The 26,446-nt window shown below is 39.1% G+C and overlaps 1 protein-coding gene across 1 annotated transcript in view; it reads left to right on the top strand.

Moving 5' to 3' along the window:
- MID1 (midline 1) overlaps positions 1-25,278 on the top strand; it is a 146,800-nt gene extending 121,522 nt beyond the window's left edge. Inside the window, exons 7-10 of the mRNA XM_082055534.1 lie at positions 8,447-8,590; positions 17,715-17,876; positions 20,081-20,288; positions 21,798-25,278. Coding sequence (XP_081911660.1) covers positions 8,447-8,590; positions 17,715-17,876; positions 20,081-20,288; positions 21,798-22,146 — 863 coding nt within the window. The 3' untranslated portion in view covers positions 22,147-25,278. The remainder of the gene's footprint in view (positions 1-8,446; positions 8,591-17,714; positions 17,877-20,080; positions 20,289-21,797) is intronic.
- Positions 25,279-26,446: the final 1,168 nt, after the last annotated feature.

Raw genomic sequence — 26,446 nt, 5'->3', positions numbered from 1 at the left:
CAGCAGCCCTAGAATGCCCTAGGAAGCATTAGGTACTACAGAGCACAACTGGGATATATTTCCTACCTCCTTTCCTTCCACCCCAGCAGGGTGTGGGCAAGCAGGAGTGAATGAAATTAAAGCCAAGTGAAATGAAAGAACAGCCGGAGCTCAGCCTGGAATGGCTTGAGAAGGGAAAGCAGGGAGCAAATCTGGTTTTCCAGGGGATGTATGCTCCACATATTTTGCTCTCCCTTGGGGCTGCCCCCTTCCTGTGGCAGATTTCAGCCTGGCAGATTTCCCGTGAGCAACCAGAAGCTGTTCAAGCAATCAGCATCAAGGGCTCAGCAGTGAAAGATAAAATTTCTCATGCCAGTGATACTGTGTATTTCCTCCATGACAGGAGGACCTCGCTGTGTCTGGAACTAGAGAGCTGGCAGTGTACCAGGGTGTGGGGTGGGTTCTCCATGAGCCCCAGCTTGCTTAACTGAGAGTTTTGGCCTTAAGAAGCCTGCCAGATTAGACCCTTTCTGTAGGCCTGAGTAATGTGCGATCTCAGAGTATAATAATGACTCACAAAGAGAAACAAATTACTGTAATTTAGGATGTTTTGACTTCAATGCCAGAATTAGAACAATTCATTCCAGTTCAATTGAAAACAGAAGAGACACAGGGTAGGTTTTCATTTTGCAGGGTCTTTAAGCATCTGCTGCTAGCAGTGAGAATTTGCAATGGAAGTTACAAAGCACTGTTAGAAAACCGCTTGAAAATGCTTCCTGTGGCCATTCTCTTAGCCCGGTTTGCAGGAGATATACCCGTGTTATTTCAGAAGAGTGTGAGAGCATGGAGTCTCCTCGCTGCCAGCCACTGGATCTTTTCTAGGCAGAGGGCTGGCTTCTGGCTTTTCTGCAGGGAAATAAGTGAACAATTTAATACTGGGAAGAACAAGGTGGCCTGCATGCACAGGGCAGCACCACCCTTGCCTTGTGGAGCTGTGGGGTTCTTGCCATAACTGAAAGAGAGAATTTATCTGAAAGAAGTTTCTTTATCAGTGTGTAACCTGTGAATATAATCAGTGTTTAACATATACTCAAGCAAACGATAGATAATAATAATGCCGTGAGAGTTATTTGATCTTTTTATACAGCACCTATGAAATGTTTTGGTGTCTGCCTTTCCCCTCTCTCCCATTCTCCCCAAAGTCTGCTGGAATTTTGCCACCATGTTGAGTACTCACCCCAAAATTATAAAAAGCTATGGAAATGAAAGGAAGAACTAAGAAAAATCCAGACTCATTTGCCCTAACATCCAGTTCTGGGCCCCTCAGTTCCAGGACAGGGAACTGCTGGAGAGGGTCCAGCGTAGGGCAACAAAGAAGATTAAGGGAGTGGAGCATCTCCCTTATGAGGAAAGGCTGAGGAAGCTGGGTCTCTTTAGTTTGGAGAAGAGGAGAATGAGGAGTGACCTTATTAATGTTTATAAATATATAAAGGGTGAGTGCCACGAGGATGGAGCCAGGCTCTTCTCGGTGGCAAACAATGATAGGGGTAATGGGATCAAGCTGGAACACAAGAGGTTCCACTTAAATTTGAGAAGAAACTTCTTCTCAGTGAGGGTGACAGAGCACTGGAACAGGCTGCCCAGGGAGGTTGTGGAGTCTCCTTCACTGGAGACATTCAGAACCCACCTGGACATGTTCCTGTGCGACCTCACCTAGGCGTTCCTCCTCCAGCAGGGGGATTGGACTAGATGATCTTTTGAGGTCCCTTCCAATCCCAAACATACTGTGATACTGTGATACTGTGAATCTACCTGTAAAACAATCAGCCTCAGCTTCCTTTATAGTCGCAAAAGAGGAAAAAACACCTCATTTTAAGGCATGTAGATCAGGTCAGTTGACTCCATTCTGGAGGTGCCTATTTCTCCTAATTATCTCCAAACAGAGGCTAGGGAGATTCATTCAAATATAAGTAATTGTTGTTTAGATCTTTAAAGTTATATGAGGTGAATTCCATCTAGCAGTCTGTTCCCACATCACTCAGGCCTTCTCTGCTTTGTATAGCATACGTCAATGTTACCAGCCTATTTGCTGTACACTGAAGAAAATGAAGGTTATATCTGTAACAAAATGAAGGGTGCTCTTGCTACAAAGATCCTTTCCATGGTGTGTCATTCTGGCAGTGTTATTTACACAGCTCCTTCTCTGCCTTCTTCCTACCTCATCCACAGTCCTGAAAAATTGCTCACAATGCAGTCTAAGGAAACTTGCAAATGTGTCAAATAATTCAGCCTTTTTTCCTAATCTACCATTTTTATCCTTGCCCTTGATGCCCTGTGAAGAACGGTTTTAGCTGGCTCTGTGTTTGTACGATTTTTCTTCACATTAATAAATAGCATATGCCTCCAATGGCAAAATCCGAAACAAATGTCCAAATTATCTGAGCATAAAATACAACCTATGTGGACAGTGAAAATTTGTTTATGTAAATATAAGTGTATACGTAATGTATATGTGTACATATATAGTCCCAAGAGTCAAACGCACTTGATTATTCTCTATTGTTTTCAGAAACTCTAGAGGAAGATTTATTTTACCCCTATCAGATTGATAAACGGAATCTTCTTTGTAAGATCTTAAACTGCAAAGTGTGTGACAGAGTGAATTGGCCTTTACTTTTATCATGTTTCACAGCTAAGTAAAATGAACACCATTTGTAAGTCCTAGTGGTACATCTATGTTGTGAGTCAAGTGAAGAAGTCTACATGATTTCTATCATCTGTTCTGCTCTGAACAAAATGTCAAAGCCTGAATTCCAGCTTCATTCTCTCTGATGTCAGATGCCTTCGAAGCAATTGACATTGGTTGTCTTCTGGAGATTTTCTTCTTTGTTTCTTCTCAGTGTACTATTTGTCAGATCTTCTTCATCCTCCATCTCCTAACTTTAGTTGTCTATGTGACACACGGAAGTTTGCATCTTTCTTTCTTCCTAGCCTATTTATTTCCCAAATATAAATTTAACTAGTTTGTGCTTATCATTTCACAGCTGTCTGTCCAAAGCTTCTGCTACCCAAATGAAAATCTGATATCTCTCTGAAAGTTGCCAGCCAGACATTGAGATGTCAAGCTTAGTATTGTAAAACAATACCCTTAATCTTCCTCTGAATGTTCTGGCCTCTGCATATATAGCCTTGATGCCTTTTGAAAGCTTTCTTATCTTTCTAGTTCCTAAAGCTCTTCATCTGGAACTCATATTTTTCTAAACATGTATTTAGCTGGATCCAGGCAATGCATAGGACTTGCAAAGTCTGCACAATATTACTAACATAAGGATTCTTTTTATCCATTGTGAATCAAAAATACTTGTTCTATGTCTTAATACTTTGAAATGAATTGCAGAAACATCTATTCTTTGACCATGCAATTTACCCTGCTTCAGAAATCCCACCTGAAACAATACATTTTCTTCATCTATCATTTTACCTATGACTCTACTAAGAAACATGCATTGCCTAACATATGCCAGCAGTTTTTTCATAGGAAAACAACTTCATTCTGGAAACCCTTTACAATTTGTCTCTCCTCCTAACTCTTTCAGTATTAAAAGATCAAAAAGACCACCTCCAGCTAGCTCAGTCTTGTGCTTTGGGTGTAATCTCCTCTCATTCTGTTAGTTTTGAACAGTTCTGGTCTACCAAAAGACTATTTCTACATGGTTGTAAGACTGAGCTCTTGCCGCCAACTCATGCATGACATGGTACTAAGACATAAAATTTGTATTCACATCTGATGTAACTGTCCCTTTCAAGTTCCTGTGTGCTGGTTCAGTCCAGTGTTGTGATACACCATGGAGCCCAGTAATGAACAGTTAAGAGATGTTCAGAGCAGCTTGCTCAACTCCCTCATGTTCATACCAACAGTATGGTTCTATGAGTTGGGGTGGTTTCAGACAATCTCTGTGACCTTGTGCCGAGAGAATTTAGAAATAGTCTCAATAGTTGCCCAGGAGCCACTGCATTCATGCTAGGATTGACTATTGAGAGGTGGAAGTTTCCATCAGCTGCCTTTTGGGTATGTGGACCATGTGGGTGCTTTCAGTCTGCTTCAGAGCAAAAGCCATGCAGATGACATTGAACAGAAGGGAAGTTAGACTAACCTCATTGAAAGGGAGTAAGTCTCCTCACAAGGTCAGTCACTTCTGGGACCAAATTTAAGAAACTGCTTTTCTAATATTAGTTACTGTCTTTCAGACACTTCAAATGTGTTTCCTGACTATTTAAGTGTGCCTGTTCAGCTTTGAGTGGAAGTCACACAAATAAAACAGCTTTCAGCAATTATTTTCACTCATCAGAGAGTGTCAATTTGTAAATGCAGATGGATGAAAGTCAATGCAACTGAAGCAGTAAACACTTTGAGATGTTTCTCCTGGTCCTCTGTGGAGATTGCCACCTCGTGACCAAGGAGAGTTACATATGTTAGGAAGCAATTCCTCTACTGAAGCTTTCACTGTGTCTTACTAAGTCTGCTGGCACCGATTCAAGGTTCCCTCACTGCTCAAGGCTGTAAATTTGTGGGTTTTGAGAGCTGCTTCAATTTTTTCTCAGCTCTCCCTGACACTGGGCAGCAGTCTGTAGACAAGAAGCTGCCAATAGCTGAGGGTATTGACAGTATCAGCTGTCAAACTTCAGTCTTGTTATGGTTTCAAGTCAGTGCTCCATCCTCACCCTGAAATGGACTAGAAGGACTTCCAGGCAGCCACTGCTTCTCCACTGGGAAACAGGGCGAAAGGGTGGATATGAGGCTTTGTGTCTTCCACATGGAAGCATGCTGGACTTCCTCTTCCTGAGCAGTGATGGAGCACACCCGACCCAAGGCCACATGGGGGAAGGTGCTGGCACAGCCCTGAGGTTGCTCTTGAGTCTCTGTACAGCTTTCACTGTGGCACCTGAGCTCTGTAGCAGTACTAGTAAATCTGACAGGTAAATCACACATGATGAAATGTAATAATGAAGATAACTGATTAAGGTCAATCTCTTTAATTGCATTACAGAGTTATACTTTCCGAAGGAGTATGGCCTGTAGAATGATGAATTTGGCAGTCAGACTTCTACATTATTTTAGCGGGGCCTGTTGCAATAAGACAAGGAATAATGGTTTTAAATCAAAGGAGCCAGCCATATCCTGGGCTGCATCAAAAGAAGTGTGGCCAGCAGGTCAACGGAGGTGATTTTGTCACTCTGCTCTGGTGACACCACACATGGGGCACTGCATTCAGCTCTGGGGACCCCAACATAAGAGGGACATGGACATGTTGGATTGAGTCCAGAGGAGGCCATGAAAATGATCAGAGGGCTGGAGCATCTCTCTTACAAGCACAAGCTGAGAGAGTGGGGTTGTTCAGCCTGGAGAAGAGAAGGCTCTGGGGAGACCTTATTGAGGCCTTTCAGTACTTAAAGGGATTCTGTTAGAAAGATGGGGACAGACTTTTTAGCAGGGTCTGTTGTGATAGGACAAGGGTCAATTGTTTTAAACTAAAGGAGGGGAGGTTCAGGCTAGACATAAGGAAGAAGTTTTTTACAATGAGGGCGGTGAATCACTGGCTCAGGTTGCCCAGAGAGGTGGTAGATGCCCCAGCCCTGGAGACATTCCAGGCCAGGCTGGACGGGGTTCTGAGCAACCTATCTAGTTGAAGATGTCCCTGGTCCTTGCTGAGGGTTATACTAGATGACCTTTGAAGGTCCCTTCCAACCCAAACTGTTCTATGATTCTATTATTCTGAGAGTTGTAACTAACCATTTGCATGCAGACTTCCCCATCTGTCTGCAAGAGAAGCAGGTAAATTTTGTTTTATTTTGAGTGGCTTATGAAATGAGTGTTGCTGAAGAGCTGAGTTTCATTCAGTGTAGTTTCAAGGGGGTGTGGGTTAATCATAAGAACAAGAGAAAAGATGTCATGTTGGAGCGATAAAGGACTCAGCAAAACAATTCGATTCAATGTGAATCACGCTAAAGCCATTTATTAAAGAAACAAGCCTCCTTATATACGCAACTATATTCTAATCACACGTCCACACTCCAAGCATGGATTCGCTAAATGAGTATCATGGGCTGTCCATGCGCTGGAGTCTCACTGATGATACGTCCGATGATTCACGCCACGCCAGGACCCCGCTGATTGAGGAACGCCCCTCTTTCTCACAGCAAATTCTGTTCTCAGCTTCTCGAAGCGGCCTTGAGATTCCTTTGAGCCTGACTAATTCAGCAACAGATCTTTATCTATCAAAACCCCTCCACAATGTCGTGCTTAGGTCAAATCTCTTTTTTCTGTCATTTTCCTTACCTGAAGGCCTGTAAATTTCCAGCCATAAGGCCATCCATGTGTGCATGTGAAAAAAAAGAAATTCGGCTGTCATTTTCAAAGGAGTTGAAGACAGGTGCTATTGAAATGCAGTTTACAGTTCATTAAACTTTCAGTAATGGATGCTTTCCATAAATTAATATTTATTATCTCTGTTGCAGTAACAACAAGTACATTTCTCAAGTAAAAGGATTTGCTCTGTTAGGTGCAGGAGATAACTGAAGAAGACTTTAGTAAAATACTAGCACACAAAAAAATGGATCCACTTGTCTATTTGTAATTAATTTTTTTCTTTAATTTTTTTATTTTTTGCCTTTGAAGGACAGGCAAAATATGAAAATAATATTAAAAAAAAAAACCAAAAAACAACAACTCCAGTAGGTTCTTCTGCTGAATACATTTTTGAAACGTAGCTGATAGGACCAGTGTGGTACTGCATAGCTTTCACAACAGTTAGTTGGCCTCTGTTAGTACACAATCTCTAATCTTTACAGCAGATTGCGGGTTTTTTTCTCCTCCTTTTGTTTATATTACCCCCCCGGATGACCGTTCTTATTTTAGTTCATTTCCCTATCTCTTTATTAATACTCGTCTGTCCCAAGGGTACCTATGCTGACCAAAAAAAAAAAAAAAAAAGCCATTGGTAAGCTTCCATGTTACAATATTTAGAGCATCACAAATCACAGTCATATCATGAAACACATTTGAACATTTCCTTATGCCTCTTGGTTGAAAGAGCCTGGTTAGAAATGCATCTGCACTTTAACCCTTGGGAACACACATTGGTAAACTGGGGAAAGGAACTATATAAAATCTTGATGGAAAGTAAAATAGATGTTTCATAAAGGTTAGTTGTTGCAAAAGGAAATGTGGAATTCCTTCAGAGGGACATTTTCTGAGGCCATTATTTGTGGCTAACAGAAGTTAAAGAGCTGATAGCAAAAATACCATTCAGAGTTGCCTTTCTTTTCCTTTAACTCAAGCATGTTGTGGTTGTTTCAGCTTGAGTTCCCTCCTTCCTCACTCTGTAACAGCTGGAACGAACACTATTAAGCACAATGATTTTTCTTTTTCTTTTTTTACATTATGGTGGCATGTAGGGAAGATGATTAGGAATGAGGCTTCCACTGAGACAAGCCTGCAGGAAGCCCCACCAGCCTTTCAAAGAAAGACCCATTTGTTTATTATTTAGATGCTTGGCTTTGTAGAGGATGCAAACAAGGAAAATTTAGACCTAAGAACTTTATTTCAAGTTTCAGTTTTTCAAATAGGACTTTAAAATAAACGTGTGTTAACATGGGAGAAGAATGTAAAGCTTCCTATAGAGATCTTGTTTGTTGTTTAAAAAACAAAACAAATTAAAAAAACAAACAAAACAAAAACAAAAACAGTGAGACAACTTTTTTATTAAAGTGTTTTGGTAATTTTCTAGAATTATTTAATTAACAATGACATAGAAGTTTAGGTTGTAATAGTCATCCAGTCATGAAGTTATGATAAGAACTGTTTACATAAGGCTGACAAAAAGTGAGTTGTATAACCAACAGAAATTATATGCATCTCTGTTAAAAAGGATAGCTAGGAAATAAATAAAAATTAGCTTGGAGAGATTGAGCATGAAATCATGAGTGTTGGACAGCTTCCCAAAATTATATTTTTCAAATAGCACTTAGCCAATCTCTGGTAAGATAGGGTAGGCAAACAGTACTTTCAAGTCAACTGTGAAGAGTATTGACTCTTCCTATTGATATACATTTCAGGGAAACTTGGTTAATTATAGTGTGATGGTTAGAAATAAATCTAGAAAAAATGTCAGTTGTGCCCATTAATCACAGTTTAATGTGACCACCAACACATCACTTGTAGTAGGGCATTTGAAACTAAAGGTACTTTAATACAAAATATTTTCAAAGTCTGGAGTTCCTAGGTGATTATATTGATAGAAAGAATTCCTTTGCAACAACTAAGTTACTACTGGAATTAGTGAAAAGTTATTTAGAAGTTTGTTGGACAATATAGCTTCAAACTCATACATCTGATGCCCTAATCCCAGGTGAGAAGGAAAATATTTTACTCATTGTGTCAGTAAGACTCTTCTGTTGTATCTCACAGCTCCCAACCCACCCACCATTCGAGAAGAGCTCTGTACAGCTTCTTATGATACCATTACTGTCCACTGGACATCGGATGATGAGTTCAGTGTGGTCTCTTACGAGCTGCAGTACACCATCTTCACTGGACAAGCTAACGTTGTTAGTAAGTATAAGCCTTCTCTTTTCTAGTTCTGTTTCCTTATGCTTGCCTGTAAACCAAGTGCTTTTAAATATAAATGTACTCATATGTCAGGAACAAAAGGAAAAAATATTTTGTGGGAAGATTTAAAGCCAACATTTTAAATCCAAACCAATAATGATTTTGAAGAGTTCTAAAATTAGGAATTAGGTTAAAATTTCTTAGGTTAAAATTTCTTATGTGTTTTCTGGGACTGCCATATAGTGAGAGCTTTTGAAGACTAAAACCAGCACATATTCCAAAAAGCACAAATCCTGTCCGTGTTAACAGGACTTATAGAATCACAGAATAGTCTGGGTTGGAAGGGACCTTCAAAGGTCATCTAGTACAACCCCCAGCAAGGACCAGGGACATCTTCAACTAGATCAGGTTGCTCAGAGCCCCACCTAGCCTGGCCTGGAATGTGATGGGGCCTACCTACCACCTCTCTGGGCAACCTGAGCCAGTGATTCACCGCCCTCATTGTAAAAAACTTCTTCCTCAGGTCTAGCCTGAACCTCCCCTCCTTTAGTTTAAAACAATTGACCCTTGTCCTATCACAACAGACCCTGCTAAAAAGTCTGTCCCTGTCTTTCTAACAGACTCCCTTTAAGTATTGAAAGGCCTCAATAAGGTCTCCCCAGAGCCTTCTCTTCTCCAGGCTGAACAACCCCAACTCTCTCAGCCTGTGCTTGTAAGAGAGATGCTCCAGCCCTCTGATCATTTTCATGGCCTCCTCTGGACTCAATCCAACAAGTCCTTGTCCCTCTTATGTTGGGGTCCCCAGAGCTGAATGCAGTGCCCCATGTGTGGTGTCACCAGAGCAGAGTGACAAAATCACCTCCGTTGACCTGCTGGCCACACTTCTTTTGATGCAGCCCAGGATATGGCTGGCTTTCTAATCTGTAAGTGCATATTGCCAGCTCATGTCCAGCTTTTCATCCTCCAGTACCTGCAAGTCCTTCTCAGCAGGGCTGCTGCCAATCCCTTCACCCTCCAGCCTATACTGATACCAGGGATTGCCCCAATCCAGGTGCAGGACCTTCCACTTGACCTCATTGAAGCTCATGAAGTTCACATGGGCGCATTTCTCTACTTGCCTCTTGCATCTTAGGTCCCTTGTTGCAGATCTAGCCACAGGGACAAAGACCTAATTTGCATTGGCTCAGCTAGTCGACCACTTGGTAACCTGTGTTGAACTGGACTTTAGTTAGAACTGCAGCCCTATTGTCATTTAGATACCCTTGACAACTGGACCTTTGTCAGAAATACAGATTAAGACCTTCCCTGTGACAGTCTTCAAGGCTAAAAGCATGGGTCTCAGTCAGTATGCTGAAGACTAGGGCAACAAACATCAGTGAAACAAGAGTTTATACAATAACTTTTTTCATCTTATAATATTACCTGTCACTGCTTTATATTCTGTATCATGGCCCATCTTTTACTGAATATACTCCCTGTTTTGAATTTGTGACTTTCCTGAACGAATAAGCTTACTGATTATTCCTCAGATTGTGCTGTTGTTAAATAACTATTCCTCTGAGAAAACTGTATTTTCTAACCTTTGGTCAGGAAGTCTGGGTTCAGTGCATAGCAATCATTGACTATGAGTTTGGAGAAGTCATTTAACTTCTTCCTGTTCCCCATATGTTTAACAGGAATAGCACTAGCGGACAAGTATTTGCTTTATGAAACTGAAGGATTCTGAAATGAACCACATCAATTAAAAAGTGCAGTTTGTTCCATAATTGTGTATTTAAATTTGGAACTCATTGCAACAGAGGGCTGTTGATTACATTCTGGTTGAGTTCAAGAGATGGCTGGACAAATCATGCAAGAAAAATCCACTGAGAACAATGAAGTGCAGAAGTGATTTTGTTCTTTCAACATTTGTTGAAAGAACATGCTGTGGACATGTTTGCATACTTCATATCAATGGAAAAATGATATGGTCTATGCCAAGTCTCAGTACTGATCCAAACTCTTGCACTGACTACTCTGTTGGTGTAAGCACCTATTTTTCTCCATCACTAAACTGGAGTTAGTTCTCCCAGCCATCTGAAAGGATACCTGAGGCTTCATGCACTGGCATTTTAAAACTATTTTTAAATGTTATACTGTAAATATATCATGGTTTCCAGGATTGACTGAAAAATTGAGTGGATTATTGAGAATTCTATGAGTGCTTTGCTGAAACGTCCATCTAGTATTTCATTAAACAACCTAATTTTCAAAATCACATTGTAAAATTTAAGACTTCTGGAAAGACCAAGTAACCTTCAATACATGCTCCTACATCTGAGTGAACTGGACATCAAAAAGGTATAATAGTAATTTGGAATAAATTGGAGAATGATAGGTAGAGAAGGAAAAGGTTCTGTTATGAATTACTACAAAGCAGACAGGTCTTAATGATAACACAGTACTTTGCTTGTTTTCTGACACAATTTTATCTATTGCTTTATGCTAGAAGGCTTTATGCAAGTCAGCTATTGGCACTTTGTGTAAATACAGAAGCAGAAAGCAGTGCCATTTCCACATCTTTGTGATGTGGGGTTTTTCTCTTTGCTTACTGGTGAATAAATAACGACGTATTTCAATTTTAGGCTGTATTGCAGGTTTCCCATGTGAAGGCAAAAGCTTTGATCTGCAAAACATGTATCAATTAGTCTATTTTCAGAGATGTAATATGATAATTTTGGGGTATAGTATGAAGTGCTCAGTCTGAACTTTCATTTTACCACTTTTAAAAAATAATGTCATTAAAAGTTTGAAGATAAAACAAATCAACACTGTAAGAAAATTTGTTTACAAAATACTCTGAAGACCTTGAAAGGCAGTAGAAAGAAATTAAAGAACTGGCCCCTTTTTCTTTTCTTTTTCTCTTTTTTTTTTTTTTAATGCAATAATTCTTACACAAATATCCCAGCTGTTAGTTTCAATTTATTGAAAGTTATAATGTCAACCCAAATTAAATACATGTGTATATAAGTATATGTTGAAAGGTTTTCTAAATGTTGTAAAGCTTTTTTTTTACTCTCATTATTTAATGTAGGCTTGAACACCTCCAATGGAGATGTTCCCACCAAATCTAACTGCTACAGATCTGCCCAGGTTTCTAACACATGGGACTCTCAGTTCATTCCAGCTTCCATTGGTATGGGAAATCTGCCCACTAACATGCTGATTTTACTCAGAACACTGCTTGGACCTTTCTTTACTTTATTGGATTACATTCCTTGTCCTGCACCAGGGTCTAATATCCCAACTTTTATAGACAACTTTCTAAGATTGTCCCTAGAATATCGCAGTGTGCCTTAATAGTGTTGTATAACACAGAGAACTATTTTAACTGTAAGTGGTGTTACCAGGCACTGCACTTCAGCCCTCATGTTTTGCTGAACTGAAGCTACATGATTTCTTTTTAAATCCTTTTTAATGGAGTAGATTCTGGATTAGCACAAATTTATTTTGATTTATGGCACTTGCATGCTGTTGCACATATTTATTTTTTTAAATTTATTTCTCTGTCATACCCCAAAAGGTTTCCCTTGGTATTGTGTGTGCCTTGTAGCAGATAATGTAAGCAGGTTCATAGATTGTCTTCAGTTCTGTGTTTTTGTAGCTACGAATTAGTCACAAGGGAGTAGCTAGAGTACTATGTTAAACCAACAAGCTTTTTTTCCCCTGAGACAATAGGAATCACTTTGCATACATACCCACCTACTGTGCTAATGGAGGTTGTTATTTTGGAATCGGTTCTTAAAACCACACAGCCAGACTGGCTGCACTTTCCACTCCTCAGTACATTTCCCCCACCAGAGGCATATATCATTCAGAGATTGCTAGGAATTCAGTAACAAAAACAAGCAATCCTATGTTTTTCTAGTGTATTTTCTATCCAACATAATCAACTATATTCTTTTTTATTAACTGAAAAATTGGAGAGTTAACATTGGATGGAAAAGGTCCAAATAGAGTATTTCGTTTTGAATCTTATTTCATACAGGAAAGATTATTTCCAAATGTGGCCAAACTGCTTGGCTATTAAATGCTTGGCAATTCTGTTCTGTGCATAAGAGCAATACAGAACTTGAAATTAAGCAGGCTTTTACTAAAGCAGTTGTTCTCAGAGTTATACCATTCACACATTTGCATTTCTGAGAGGCAGTTAATCACCTGCAATCTGAATATTGTAAAGGTTTTTAAAATGACTTTGTCACTAGCTAGCTAACAAGCATTATAATTTCATTATCCCATTTCAATACATTTTCAAGTATTTATTGAGTATGCATTTTTTTAGCATCATGGAATTGCTTTAGTGTGCTTCAGGAAGGTTAAAATTTAAACACCAATACAAGATGTATTCATGGAAAACACCTCTCTCTCTTCAAGACAAAAAGCAGTAAATAATTCTCTCTTTCCTGGTAAATGGAATTTAGGTTAGTTAGTTTCATCAGCTAAATACTAAAAATCACTGTATTAAGGATAGAGTGTACTGTTGGAACCTTTACAGTGTTACACGTTTACTCTTCCTATAAGATAGGATAAAATTATGTTGAAGGACTTAAGAAAATTAGGAGCCAAAGCTTCTGTGAAAAACAGAAAGTTTATGATTCACCAATTAGTTTTTGAATATTCTAGCTTTTGTCTGTTTCTGGAAGTTTTAATTTATTAAAAACAGATTCCTTTCAATCTTCAGAAAACCAAGATGACTTCTGTCTCTTGAAGAATATAAAAAGAGTGTATTTCTTAAAAAAATGTGATGTGTTTTGCAGAAATCCTGCATATATTATTTTCTTTATTGTGGGAATGCAGAGTGGGGGTGGAGAGCCATTACCTTCACCTAGTGTATTTGTTCTATCCATTTGAATCGATAATAATTTATTTAAGTAGACCATTTAAAAATTATTAAAATACTCAAGAGATTAAATAACCTTCCTATGACTTTAGTGCTTCTCTTCCAGTTTTCAAGATGACATATTTTATTAAAATCTACCAGTGTAAATTTTAGGAGGATTTACACCCTCAGATTTTTCTCATCTGTTTTTTGAAGTGCATCAACAGCCAACACCAGGGAAACAGCTTTACAAATTATTACCTCCAGACTCTGAGAAACTCGTTTTGAAAACTCACACATCCTGTACAGACATCCCTGTGCCCACTGCACCATTCCAGGATGCAATTTAAATTCTCTACATTTTTGTAGGCTACAGTTTTAAAATACATTGTTTTACCACCTGCATAGCCCTGTAAAAAGCCCTGGGTTTTTGAAACTAGAAAACTGAATGTGGCCTGGATTAGGAGGGGGTACAATGGAAGATCCTTAGCTCCTGCTGCTGCGTCAGTGAACAGAAGATGTGGCTTCTCCACTTAACCAGCCACAGGGAGCTGAGGAGACAAATGCTACTCCCAGATTCTCACGATGCCAGGCTGCTTGCTCATTTCCCTGAACTTATCTTAATCACCTTATTTTTTATTCAGAGAAGAAAAGCTGTCCTGACATGGCAGAATTGCAGACAAATTCTTTTTATGTAGTGACAAAATTTTCTTTCATACCTAAATGCTTATCCTGGTTGCCACTAGTTGCTATTCTCCATTCTGAAGGATTTTGGACTTGTAGATTGACACCATCAAAACTTCATTCCCAAGATTTCTAAATCGAAGTGCTGTTTAAGACCTGTTATCGGATAGCTCACAGTCAGGGAGCACATGGACGCATCACTAATCCCCTTGGTACAGAGGCAAGAGCCAAGCTTGTTGGGACAGCAATGTTTGTTGAGCAAAGTGACTGAGTCAGTCACTGCACATCCAACATTTATTGTACACCAGTAGACTAGGGTGCCTAAGAATGGTAGGACAAATAAAAGAAACCCCAGTTGTGTTGTGTCATCAAGGAGGATAGACCCTTCTCCTAGAACACGAGTCAGGATAAACAAAGGGTTCCCAACTCTCTCCATTGACCATGCAGACACTTTAGGGTAGGTAAGGTCCTAGCGCAGGAACTCTGCTCTTTGTACACCTGCCCATTAGTGTATTGTCATTAACCCCAGTAGCAGAAGCCAAGATGTAGCAATACCTAAAATGATCATGGCTCTGCCTTCTATACACAGAAATCCAAATTAACCATTAAATGGATTATTTAATAATATAATAATTTACCCTGTGTGAGTATTTACAAACTAGTTGAGTATTGGGTGTATATAAATCCACATATGTGGGAGGAGAAGACAGACTGGAGAGGAGACTGATAGCAGCACAACTGTACCTTTACAGTCCTTCATATACCCATTTAGATCCAAGTTTCTATGCCTCATCAAGGAGTGATTGGCCTCTGGAGGGTAACATGAAAACTGTCATGATAGCCTGAAAAATGTACCCTTTAGAGAGTTGTAGTGATGTTTCATCTCTAGTTTTGAGATTATTTACCAAAAATCTGAGCGCGTCTGGGTCTACATAAGAGTTTGTTTATATATGGTCTATGTATACCATAGACCTTTGTTTTCAAAGTGTGGTTGTGGAAAGAGAAAACACTTCCAGAAGCACTGTCTGGATTCATCCCACTTACTGTCATATGTTATCTAATACCCCATCAGAGGCACCTGAGTTAAGGATTCCTTGGTTATCTTGGACTCCCTCTAAATCCAGTACTTCATTTTGTTTTACTTTAACTTAACACTTATTTCACAACAGCACCTATGAGTCAGGTAAGTGATGGTCTCAGTCCAAAATCAGCGTGGTAGTTCAACTATAGAACAACTGTGCCTTTAATACCTGTGGCAAATTTTTATTGGGAAAAGATGAGCATTCCTCTGAGCAGTTAGTGAAATACTTTATGCCAGGTAACTGTTGATTTTATTTCCTTTCTTTCTCTTAGGAAACCCATTCACACCCAGTCTAAAAAAAATAAATATCATCCAGTGGGTATGATTCGGTGAAACAAGATGTGGACTGATGTTGCTATACGCAGTTTGCTACAGGTGCTAGGCACAGCTGGAGTTTTCATGGGGTATAACACTGTGTTCTTTTGTTTTCAGAAGATAGGTGGATGATTGCTCTATGTGATCTAGTTTTGTGATAGTCTTGAGAAAAACAGTGCTGTGAGGTTGGTTTTCCTTGCAGGTTCTATCCACATATAGCAAAATGAATCCCATGTAACTGATATTTAGGGAAGGTACATGTGGTCAGGACTTTCACTGGATGGAGCATAAGGAACATACTAGAATTCCTTTTTACCACTTTATGTCAGAAAACTGCAGCAAAGAAATGTTCTTATTCTGATAAATCATGTCCCAAAGGCCACAACCCATCTGTGAGTTTAGCCACAGGCTTAGGCTTTCAAACTTCAAATCAGGGTGGCAGGGGGCTTCACCTCATTTCGGATACCTGAAGTTAGAGATCTCACCCATGCTAGTCATGTAGGCTTCCTCTCTGGCCAAAAAAAATAGAGGTACTTGTGGTAGGATGTTCACACCTGGAGAAGTGAAAGAAAATACTCACTGATTTCTGCCTCTCCTCAGAGTTCAGAAAAATATGTTAGATATTGCAGCTCTTCATTACATGATGAGGTGATATGAGTCCCACCTGAAAATGTGCCTCAGTTACCCATTTGCACAGCAGAATATATAGCTGCCTGCCTCTCAAGGATACTATCTAATATAAGAGAAGTTTAAGAAAAAAGCTACATAATTCTTAGATTGAAATTTGGGGTATGAGATCTGTTTCTAATGATCTTTTATTATTAAAAGCATGTCCCAAATGAGGAAGGAATCTGTCAGCATGGTTATGAATTGTCTGTGAGTTGGTAAACCTGTATCAAAGGTCTTTTTTCTTTCAAGTTTTGTACTTAGTAACCTTTTGATTTTTACTTTACATAAAGGTTTGTTATTGCCTAATATGTAGAGCTGAAATTGCTACTAACTTTTAAAAGATTGTCTTTACTAGTATTTGCTGGTAAAACATCAGGTTAAAGCTGAAAGCTATTTTTTAGTAACACAGTAGTTTTCACAACATGTTCTATATCCAATAAAGGCAGAGACCAAGAAGTCTGTCAGGTTCCAAATTCAGTCCAGTATTTTTCTTTTAAGTTTTCCAGCCTTGCACATGCACATGCTTGCATAGACTTCCATCTGCATATATCTTTTTCTAGCTCTAAAGTTATATAAGAGGCTGTGAGTACATATAGACTTCATGAATGTTAAATTTCTTATTTATCTAAACATTTATAATAAGAGAGCTATCAAATGGGGATCCACTAGACCAGGAGCTCTTCAAAATGTACAGTAAGTAATATGAATGATTGACTGTCCTTGCAGCTATATTGCAGTAGGAAAAAATTATGTAGATGAATAAATTCATCTTAATGGAGTATTTTCCTATTTTTCATATGATATTTCTCCATCCTTACTTTATTTACTTCCTTCATATTATACCTCTGCGGTACGCATCAAATGTACCCAAAAAAGTTTGTAACTGGAAAGTTATCTAGCTATTCTCCAGCTGACTTCTAATGATGAGGACATAAATAAAAAAATTGCATCCATTAAATTTGCTGGTTTAGATTACATCCTGGCAAAGTCTGCAGTGTAAGAGCCAAAGCTTGCTCTGAAGCCCACTTTCTACCCTGTTCAGCCTCCCATGATTTGCTTCAGGTCCTGAAGAATGCATACCTGGGGATTGTCAGCAAAGGTGCCTCCCCAGCCCTCCTAGCATTACTGCTTACATTAGATTTCTGAGACTTAAACTGAGTTCATTAATCCAAACAGTAGATTGATGGGATCTTCGTAATCCTTTAGTTCTTAAGCAATAAAGAATTCCTTGTGCTGGGACATGAAGAATCTCAGACTGCTAGTGCCTTCACTGACTCATTTCATGAATGTCCATTTTTTATGGTTGACTTCACATAGCAAGAACTTAGAAGGTACCTTGGCTGAGGGCTGATGAAATGCATCAATGAAATTAAGTAGCAACTCAGTAAATGTAACAACACTTTAAAAGGTACAGAAGTAAAATTCCTATTAGTCCTTGGGCGCTTGAGAGTGTTCTCAACGTTCCTCTGTTACAAAGCGTTCAGTATGTTATGACTAATGTGCTCTGCTTGAAATTACAGGTTTATGCAACTCAGCCGACAGCTGGATGATTGTTCCCAATATCAAACAAAACCACTACACAGTGCACGGGTTACAGAGTGGCACTAAGTACATCTTCATTGTCAAGGCCATTAACCAGGCAGGCAGCAGAAGCAGTGAGCCTGGCAAACTCAAGACAAACAGTGAGTAACAGGAGAACCGGCACGCATGCATCCTTCTCCTTTCTTGCCTTCCCTTTTAGGCTCAATCTTCGGAAGATACAAGAGCTCATAGAAGCTTAACTTGCTTAAAGTGCTTCCCGCAATTAAAGCCGCTTATTTAACTCAAGAGCAGAAATTACTTTTTTTTTTTTTTTTAAAGATAAATCTGTAGTTTCATTACTGGAATATCACTGGAACATCATTTAGGAACAGAGCCATCACATGTGAAATGATTGAAAATACTCTTTTGTGGTTCTGTTTTAATGTCTTCTCTATTTTTCCTCCGCAAAGCAAAAAAACCCTTTTCCTATGCTTGCAATAAAACATTTTATTTTTGTATAACGTTCATAAGGTAATTGCTACTATAATTTTATCCTCTGAAATTATCTCTTTCATAGGATGCTGGAAAATGTTCTTAGCTTCATCCCCCTCAGTTTTTTTATGGAGTTCAATAAGGTGGTAGACTAGTCAGAGATCCCACTTCAAAAAAACAATGGTTACACAAATTAATAACAGATGTAGTATACCAGTTTTAAGACTGGTTTTCAGCCTTTTTCTTCTTGTCTGCCAGCCAATCCCTCAGTCATGCAGTCATCATGGTCAGCTCTGAGCACCGGAAAGGGAACATTGAGATTTGTGCACCCTCTGAAACCTCCTGGTAGGGGAAGGTGCTTGAAGAGGGTTGATACAGAATGTTGCAAGACAGAGGCTGCAGGGAATGGCATGCACTCATTTCTTATTTTCTTCTTTCTGCTATTAGCCTGCCTTGCACTTCTGTGTAAAAGCTGCCCATACAAACCCCACATCTGCTACCAAGGATCTGCATATTATTAAACCCGGTAACCTGCAAGCAAATGCATAACCAGAGGACCCATCTGGAAATGGCAAACTTTCATCCTTTTGTCTCTTTGTTACCCAGCATGTCACCAAAACAATCTCTTGGGTGACTCAGAAATGATGTGACCAGATACAATTCAGTACAGAGAAAGGTGTCCCTCAGATACTGCTTCAGCAACACAAAGGCTACTAGCCAGTTAGAGAGTCAGACTGTAGGTATTTTACTGCTGCTGAGCACTGAGAAAAAGCAGGTAAAATGTGCCTCCAAATACTTTCCAGTGGATTTATTTTATACTTGGTTGTAATATGTAACTAAATACATGTTGCAAAAGTAGATAACTCAGAGCAATTTATATCTTATTTGAAGTTCATGTCAGTTCCTCACACAGACCTCATGAGAGCAGTCATTTCTATTTTCTGTGCATGTCATCAAATCTTCCACTTACTTTTTTTTCCCCTTGATATGAAAGACAATAAAAAGGGAAAAAGGCTTTGCTGGATCACTCATGGAGTCATACTTTCCTAGTTGTCTCCTGGTGGAGGTAAATGATTGTTCTGCTTTTTGACACAATGAGCAAGCCTGTCAGAATTGTGGTGGGCTTTATACATCTACAGGGTTTGGTTTACCAAAAAGCTTCCTGTTATTGTCTAGAAACCTTGTGCTACAGCTGAAGATGCTTGCCAAGAGCAACAGCCTCAGTAATGTTTTTACACCATATTACCTGGACTTAGTTACAGTTCGCTTCCTTTTTTTTAATGCACACTATCCAGCACCACATGGGCATCCTTCCAGAGCAGTCCTGAATTGTTCACTGTGCTTTTTATAAATAAAGCTGTGAGTAAATGAACAGACAAAGCTAATGCTTCTTCTTATTTTCAAACTCATTTTGTGGAATTTGAAAACATACTTTTTATAGTAATGATGAAGATGTTATTATGGATCTTTATCCCTAGAGTATTAATAGAACACAGCTTATTCTAAATCTAATATGCTGTAAAAAAAAATCAACCCTCAGACCTTTATTAGCATGTATATTCATTTTAATTACATGCAAGAATTAAAGTATACAGCTTACCTCTAGGTCAGAGATAATGGTCATGATGATTATGCAGGGCTCTTTTTAGGGATTATTGACATGGGGAAGTTAGTGCACAAGGAGATTGACAGTAAAGTGACAATGCAAACTAGCTATTGCAGGTAGCAGAATAGGTTAGTCTATCTTGAGAATGCTTCAGATGAGGAGATTAATATGGTTATATGATCTTGTGGGCTTCTTAGAGCCTTCCTAATCCACTCTCCTTTTCAAAATCAAAGCCAAACCATTCTTCTGCCATCTCTGCCTCTCTAGGTCAGCCATTTAAACTGGACCCTAAATCTGCTCACAGAAAATTGAAAGTGTCTCATGATAACTTGACAGTGGAACGCGATGAAACATCCTCCAAAAAGAGTCACACACCAGAGCGATTCACGAGCCAAGGGAGCTATGGAGTAGCTGGCAATGTGTTCATTGACAGCGGGCGGCATTACTGGGAAGTGGTTATAAGCGGGAGTACATGGTATGTATATAAAAACATATGTGAAAAGAATCACTAGTTCACACCAAAGGTCTGTGCAGGTCCCAGCACAGTTTCTCTGACAGAGACCAGTAGCAGAGGCATTGGGAGCAATACAAGAGCAAGACAAACATATACTTTCACATAATTTGTCAAACTATTTTCCCAATCTCCAGCATTTTCAGACTCCAGAACTAAGTCTACCAGATAGATCATCTTTATATTTAACGGTCCTCACAGGACTTTTCCTCCATGATTCAGCATGGTTGATTTTTGAACCCACATACAATACATTTTATTATTTTAGCAAATTGAAGAGGTCAGAAAATTTCATCTTGTTTATACAACAGAACGAACTCTGTAAGTGGGATCATTTATTTAGGAGGACAATTTGACGAACCAGTTTCACAGAGGTGGAAGCCAGATTAGCTTCTGGGGAAGGGGGAATGAAGCAGCAGTGCTGTAGGTCTGTGCCCCAGGGTATGAAGCGAGGGGCAGGAAATGGAGGAGTGCATTCCTCTGCTCCTGAATGATCCTCTGCATCACACTGCAGTGGATTTCAGGGGCCCTTTAGTTAGTGGAAGATATGTCACCCTTTGGGATTCAAAGGCAACAATCATGATGGAAGTTAATGGAGTGGAAAAATCAGTAAGGTCTCAAGGTATGCCCACTGTCTCAAACAAGAAAAATGCTATTTGCCAACATTAAGGAATGGAAATAGAGTAACTTATGGCACATTAATCTCTGTTGGTTGAAAGCCCAACAAATACTGCAGTGTCTCTAGAACGTGAGGAACTTTTACATTTCTTTTACATATGAGGAATCAGGTATTTGCCCTTGGTGTCCATTAATGAGAACGTTTTCACAATCCTTTTACCCTGCACATCTTGCCATAAATTATGGTTTGCAGAGCAAATGTCTTCACCTAAAATTGCTTCACTTGGCTCAAAACCCAGTTTGAAAAATGCTCATTGAATTTAAAAACCACACCAACATCTGGCAAAACATATTTGAGAATGGCAATTTTTTTTTTTTTTAATGTGTCCTTTGATGTTTACTCTTGCATTCCTTCTTCTGGGCCATATATTAAAGGAGCAAGGAGAGATCAGATTAGCTGACAGATAGCACTGCATTTTAAAATCAATGAATTTCTCTGTATTCGTCTGTGTGGAAGTGGAAATCTGAGGCCCACTGATTGAAACTGAGGACTCAACAATCTTCCTTTTGAATACCAGAGGCAAGTGCTCCAAAAAATAGCCATAGCAGCCAAACTACAAACAATATGAGGGACAATAAAATTTCCCCGATGTCTCAGGCTCAAAAGAGAGACAGGGAAAAACGTTAATTAAGCCTGCGCAGATATTACGGTGAAGTGTCTCTTAATTAGAACCTAACCAGCAGAAGTAGGAGGCTGGGGCATTCCAGTGAGTCCTCTGGGCTAACATTTGACTGCACTGAGAGACAAACGTGCCAGAAACCATTTGTTTCCTTGAGTTGTTTTTTATTTTGCAGGTATGCCATTGGTATTTCTTACAAGTCAGCACCGAAGCATGAGTGGATTGGGAAGAATTCTGCCTCCTGGGTGCTTTGCCGCTGCAATAACACGTGGGTGGTGCGGCACAATAGCAAAGAAATCCCCATCGAACCTGCACCTCACCTCCGGCGGGTCGGGATTTTGCTGGACTATGACAATGGTTCCCTTGCTTTTTATGATGCTTTGAACTCTCTACACCTTTACACTTTTGACATTACATTTGGGCAGCCGGTGTGCCCCACGTTCACTGTGTGGAATAAGTGTTTGACCATTATAACCGGCTTGCCCATCCCTGACCATCTAGACTCCTCTGAGCAGCTCGCATGACTGCTAAAAGCCAAAAGGTAGGATGATATGTCTTCCCGGGGTGGCCAGGAGGCTGCCCACAGGAGCTTGCCCAGAGCTGGTGGACTGCATGGCATCCCAGCCTTTGCTGCCGAATGCCGAATACAGCCAGAACTGAAATGGGGACAATATCTCTTTACTGTGTACTTTGTATGGAAGGACAAGAAATGGCTTTAATAATATCTTAGAACTTTCTTTTGCAGTTGGTTTTGTTTGGTTGGTTTTGTATTTAGTCTCTTACTGGAAGATTTATAAATTATTTATAAAAAAAAAAAAAAAAAAAAAAAAAGGAAAAAAAAAAGAAGGGAAAGCCTGGTATGGACACCTGGAAAATTACTTGTTTTGCACATTGGTGGTCCTACTAATTAAAGTTTCATCAGCCCTCTACATCATTTTATTTTACAGTGAATAAAAGCAGGAAATTGGAAGACTGAAAACTGTGCAGTGGACAAGTCGGTATACTGCAGGTTTCATTCATGCCAATATTAGCGCTCTCATTACCAGTCTTACTGAGTGTGAGATCTCCTAATTTCTACTATGCACATGGGAGTGTGCAGACCAAACAGAATAAAAATAAACAACCGAGGAAGTGGAGCTAGCCAACACAGCAAAAGAAGAAATTTCAATTTACTTGTTTTCACAGGGCAGTGCTCTCTCTGTTCATAAAAAACATGTGGATTATCTCCTAGAAATGTGAGCGCATAAATCATCTGGTGATTTATTTTATTGATGGCAACATTCCCATCTACCAGTGCTTCACCTTCATCTTTGGGAAACATTGTAGTATCACTAAGGCTGTAAAAGACTGATACCATCTCTGAAATCAGCAACACTGGAGGAGAGCAGCCAATTCAAGGTCTGACTTCAGACTAAATTGATAAAGCACGACATCATTTAAGGGTTGATTGTAATGGAAGATGTCATGGTTCTGATGGTAGACATGTGAATGCTTATTGCTGATTTTACAAGGTTCAACATAGCAAGCCCAGCCAACAACTCAGAAGTGAGACATGCTCCACCTTACCATAGATTTTAAATTAAATACAAATGTTTCATTGTTGTACACTATGTAGTCTCTATAACAAAGCAAGGAAATCTGTTTTACATGTGCTGTATGGAAAAACACTACAGCTGGAATTTGCTTATAGTTTTCATTGTCTTCTGTTGTTTGGGAAAGCACAGTTCTCCTTGTGAATGAGGAGTAAATAGCAAGTTTTCAGCAGGAGTAGGAATCTAGCCCTATGTTCATCCTGATGCTGGTGGATGAACTTGAGTGTAGGCAACCTACTATATCTCAAACTGAATCTTCTTTTTTTCTCTTTTCCTTCTACAGAATAGAAGCCATTTGTAATTGCTACAATGCTTATCCATAAATGATCATTTAGGGAGATGCTTGAGGCATATGACAACTCTAAAAGAATGGTTTTCCTACAGTATTTTTTTGTTGCTATGCAAGTGGTGAAAATCTGCCTGTGTAGAAGAGGATAAATTGAATATCAGCTTTAAGAAAACTTTTGCTCTGTAATTTATAACTATGCTTTAGGTGTCTTTTGAAAAGGATGCCTTAATGCACTTTGTTCACTAGTGGGTCCAAAGTAAAATGGTCCCAAGCTCAGCTTCTAATTTTTTAAATACTGATTCCCCAGGTACCAACCCATACTGCAGTTTGCCTTATGATAATGTCAAAAACTTATGAGCAAGTTGAGGAATACATACATGCATATTGGGGGTTTTTTTCCCTTTTTTTCAATAGAAAATAAATGCTTATCCATATTCCTTTGATTTCCCTTTACATGCCCTACTAACTGCTGAATTAAATGGAGAAAAGTCTGACAGTATGTTGCTGGTACCATGTCTTTCAGCTGGGCAGCATCTCATGGTTCACAGGTAGGATCCATTGACCTTTCCAGAGTTGATATAAATAAGGCAAAATGTGTACATATAGTGAACTGCAGAGTTTATCATAGTGTCTTTAATAATACAGAAATGTATACTGTCAACAATGAAAAATAAATAAATTCCCAAACATTACATTTTAAAATTGAGCAAAATGTTACCAGTACAGTCTGATGTACATTGCCCAGATGATCTGTCCTGGTATGTTTGGAAGGTAGTTGAGATGGCATGAAAATTGTTATAATGAGTTTACAGGACATCACTGATGCAAAGCTGTGATTAAAAGATGCAGGAGCAAAGGAGTTTTAATGTAGGATTGTTGTCAAGTTTCTGCCTAAAACGAAAGGGTATATTACCAAAGTGCATGTAGCAAGGCTGTGTATCTTCTCTTTTGCCAGAAATATTAAATCTAGAAGCTGATTTCAGTAGTGGACAAACTGAAAACACTGTTCAGCATTTGGCCATACCACGTTGGCAGAGATTGAGCTAGATGGAACTAATACCATAGATTTGGAAAGATCCCAAATGATCTCACATATTTTCACTGTAAAGACAGACCATGAGTCTAAACACAGATCATGGTTTTTGCCAATAGAAAAAGAATGGTCTGTTATCTACAAGCCTTGCTCTATCATTTTTATTTTAACAGAATATACTTCATTTGGAGCTAAGCCACTTTTCTCTAGTGGACTATTAATTCAGGCAGTACTCTTTGTGCATATATGTTTGTGCATACATGTATACATATGTATGGGTATGCACACACCAGTATATGCACAAATATAGTGTGTAATTTGTGTATATGCAGACATACATATATACACACAGACTTACAGTAATTAGTCAGGTGTTCCTTTTTTGCTTGTTTCTTGAACATTTCACATTCTGTATGGCTATGAGGAAACAAGTTTGCTATGAATGGTATTCTTATGGACATTTTTTAATGAACAAAATCTGTTTATTTTACAATACTTGATTTAATGCCTGATTAATCAATAAAAACTTCCATATGAAAATGTAGCTTCTGTGGTCTGTGGCATTTTGCATGGCCCATAGTATTCAATTGAAATCCAGGGGAACAGAAAACCTCATGTAAAAATAAAACATGGTACTTTAATGTAGTGTACAGTCTTAGATGAAAGGTTTTCTCTGATTTTTGAAAGTTTTGTGACTAGGAATGAGGTAGCATTGAATAATGCTGTGTTTAACCAAGGCAGATTTTTGAGGAATAGTCTGCTGAAATGCAAGCAATGAATGTAGTAGATAAAGCCTGTGTTGGTATAGTGATTGTTTTGAGGGTGTGTTTAAAACAAGTTGTGATTCAGCAGTTAGAGCAAACTATAGCACAACCTCTTTAGAAGAAAGTAGCAGTGGCTCCGAGTAGTCAAAGGTCTTGTCTAGCATGTGATGGTGGAATGGTGGGGGACCTATTTCCCTCCGAGGCCAGATAAGATTTTCCTTGTGTTAGCCTTCCCTGTATTAATGCATGTCTAATGGGGAAAAAAATCATTCAGGAATGGGCTGTATGTCACAAATTATTTAGTAGACTGTCTCCAGCCCACTATAGTTTCCCATTGTTGGCTTTCAGAGAGCAATGAGAGAGATGAAGTCGCTGTATTTCCTGCCATGATTTTATTCTTTGTTTTGGGTATCTCATCGTTTTGGGTAACTCAGTGCTCAGTGAAGAGGCCCCCACTGAGCAGTGGGTCCTGAGGATAGGAAGCATAAAAATCCCTCAGGTGTGGGTGCACTGTGAAAAGCTGAAAATCTGCAAGTACAGGTGAAAAACGGTGCACATTCTTCATTATATTAGCAATAGTAGATCACTAAATAACAGTGTGCATTAACTGTTTTAATCCTATGACATAACTGCAAAGACTATTCTTTCCTTATAAAATGCAACAGGACACTATTTCCAGCATAAAGTGTCAGCTATTTAAAAATTTCATTGTGAGATGGCCAGAATTTATAAGCATTATGAGGAACTATCGGCAGTGGGAGATTTCATTAAACAATTAATTGACATTGAACACAGTGTAAGTATTTCTTTCTTAATTATTCTGATAAAGCAAATCCTAGTAGTTCTCAGATTCTGCTTTTAGTTATGACAGCACAAATTTCAGATAAACCCAAGCACCAAAACAAAATGAGAAGTTCTGGTGGCTCTTATCTGAGTCACCAAAACTGAGGCTATTTCTTTTAATTGGAAACACTGTCTTAAATTCTGATTTAGGAGTGCAGAAGAGTTGGACCCACACAAAGGACACACTGGGCCATCACAGTAACCAGCCAGCCCATGACTGGCCTGAACACCATTGGTGGGGCAGCATTGGGAAGCCAGTGATAAACAAAAAACATGCACAGGATGCTTATGTAGCGATGTACT

The sequence above is a fragment of the Streptopelia decaocto genome (assembly GCF_964273445.1).
Source record: "Streptopelia decaocto genome assembly, chromosome: 1".
NCBI lineage: Eukaryota > Metazoa > Chordata > Aves > Columbiformes > Columbidae > Streptopelia > Streptopelia decaocto.
This window is presented reverse-complemented; position numbering and strand designations above follow the sequence as displayed.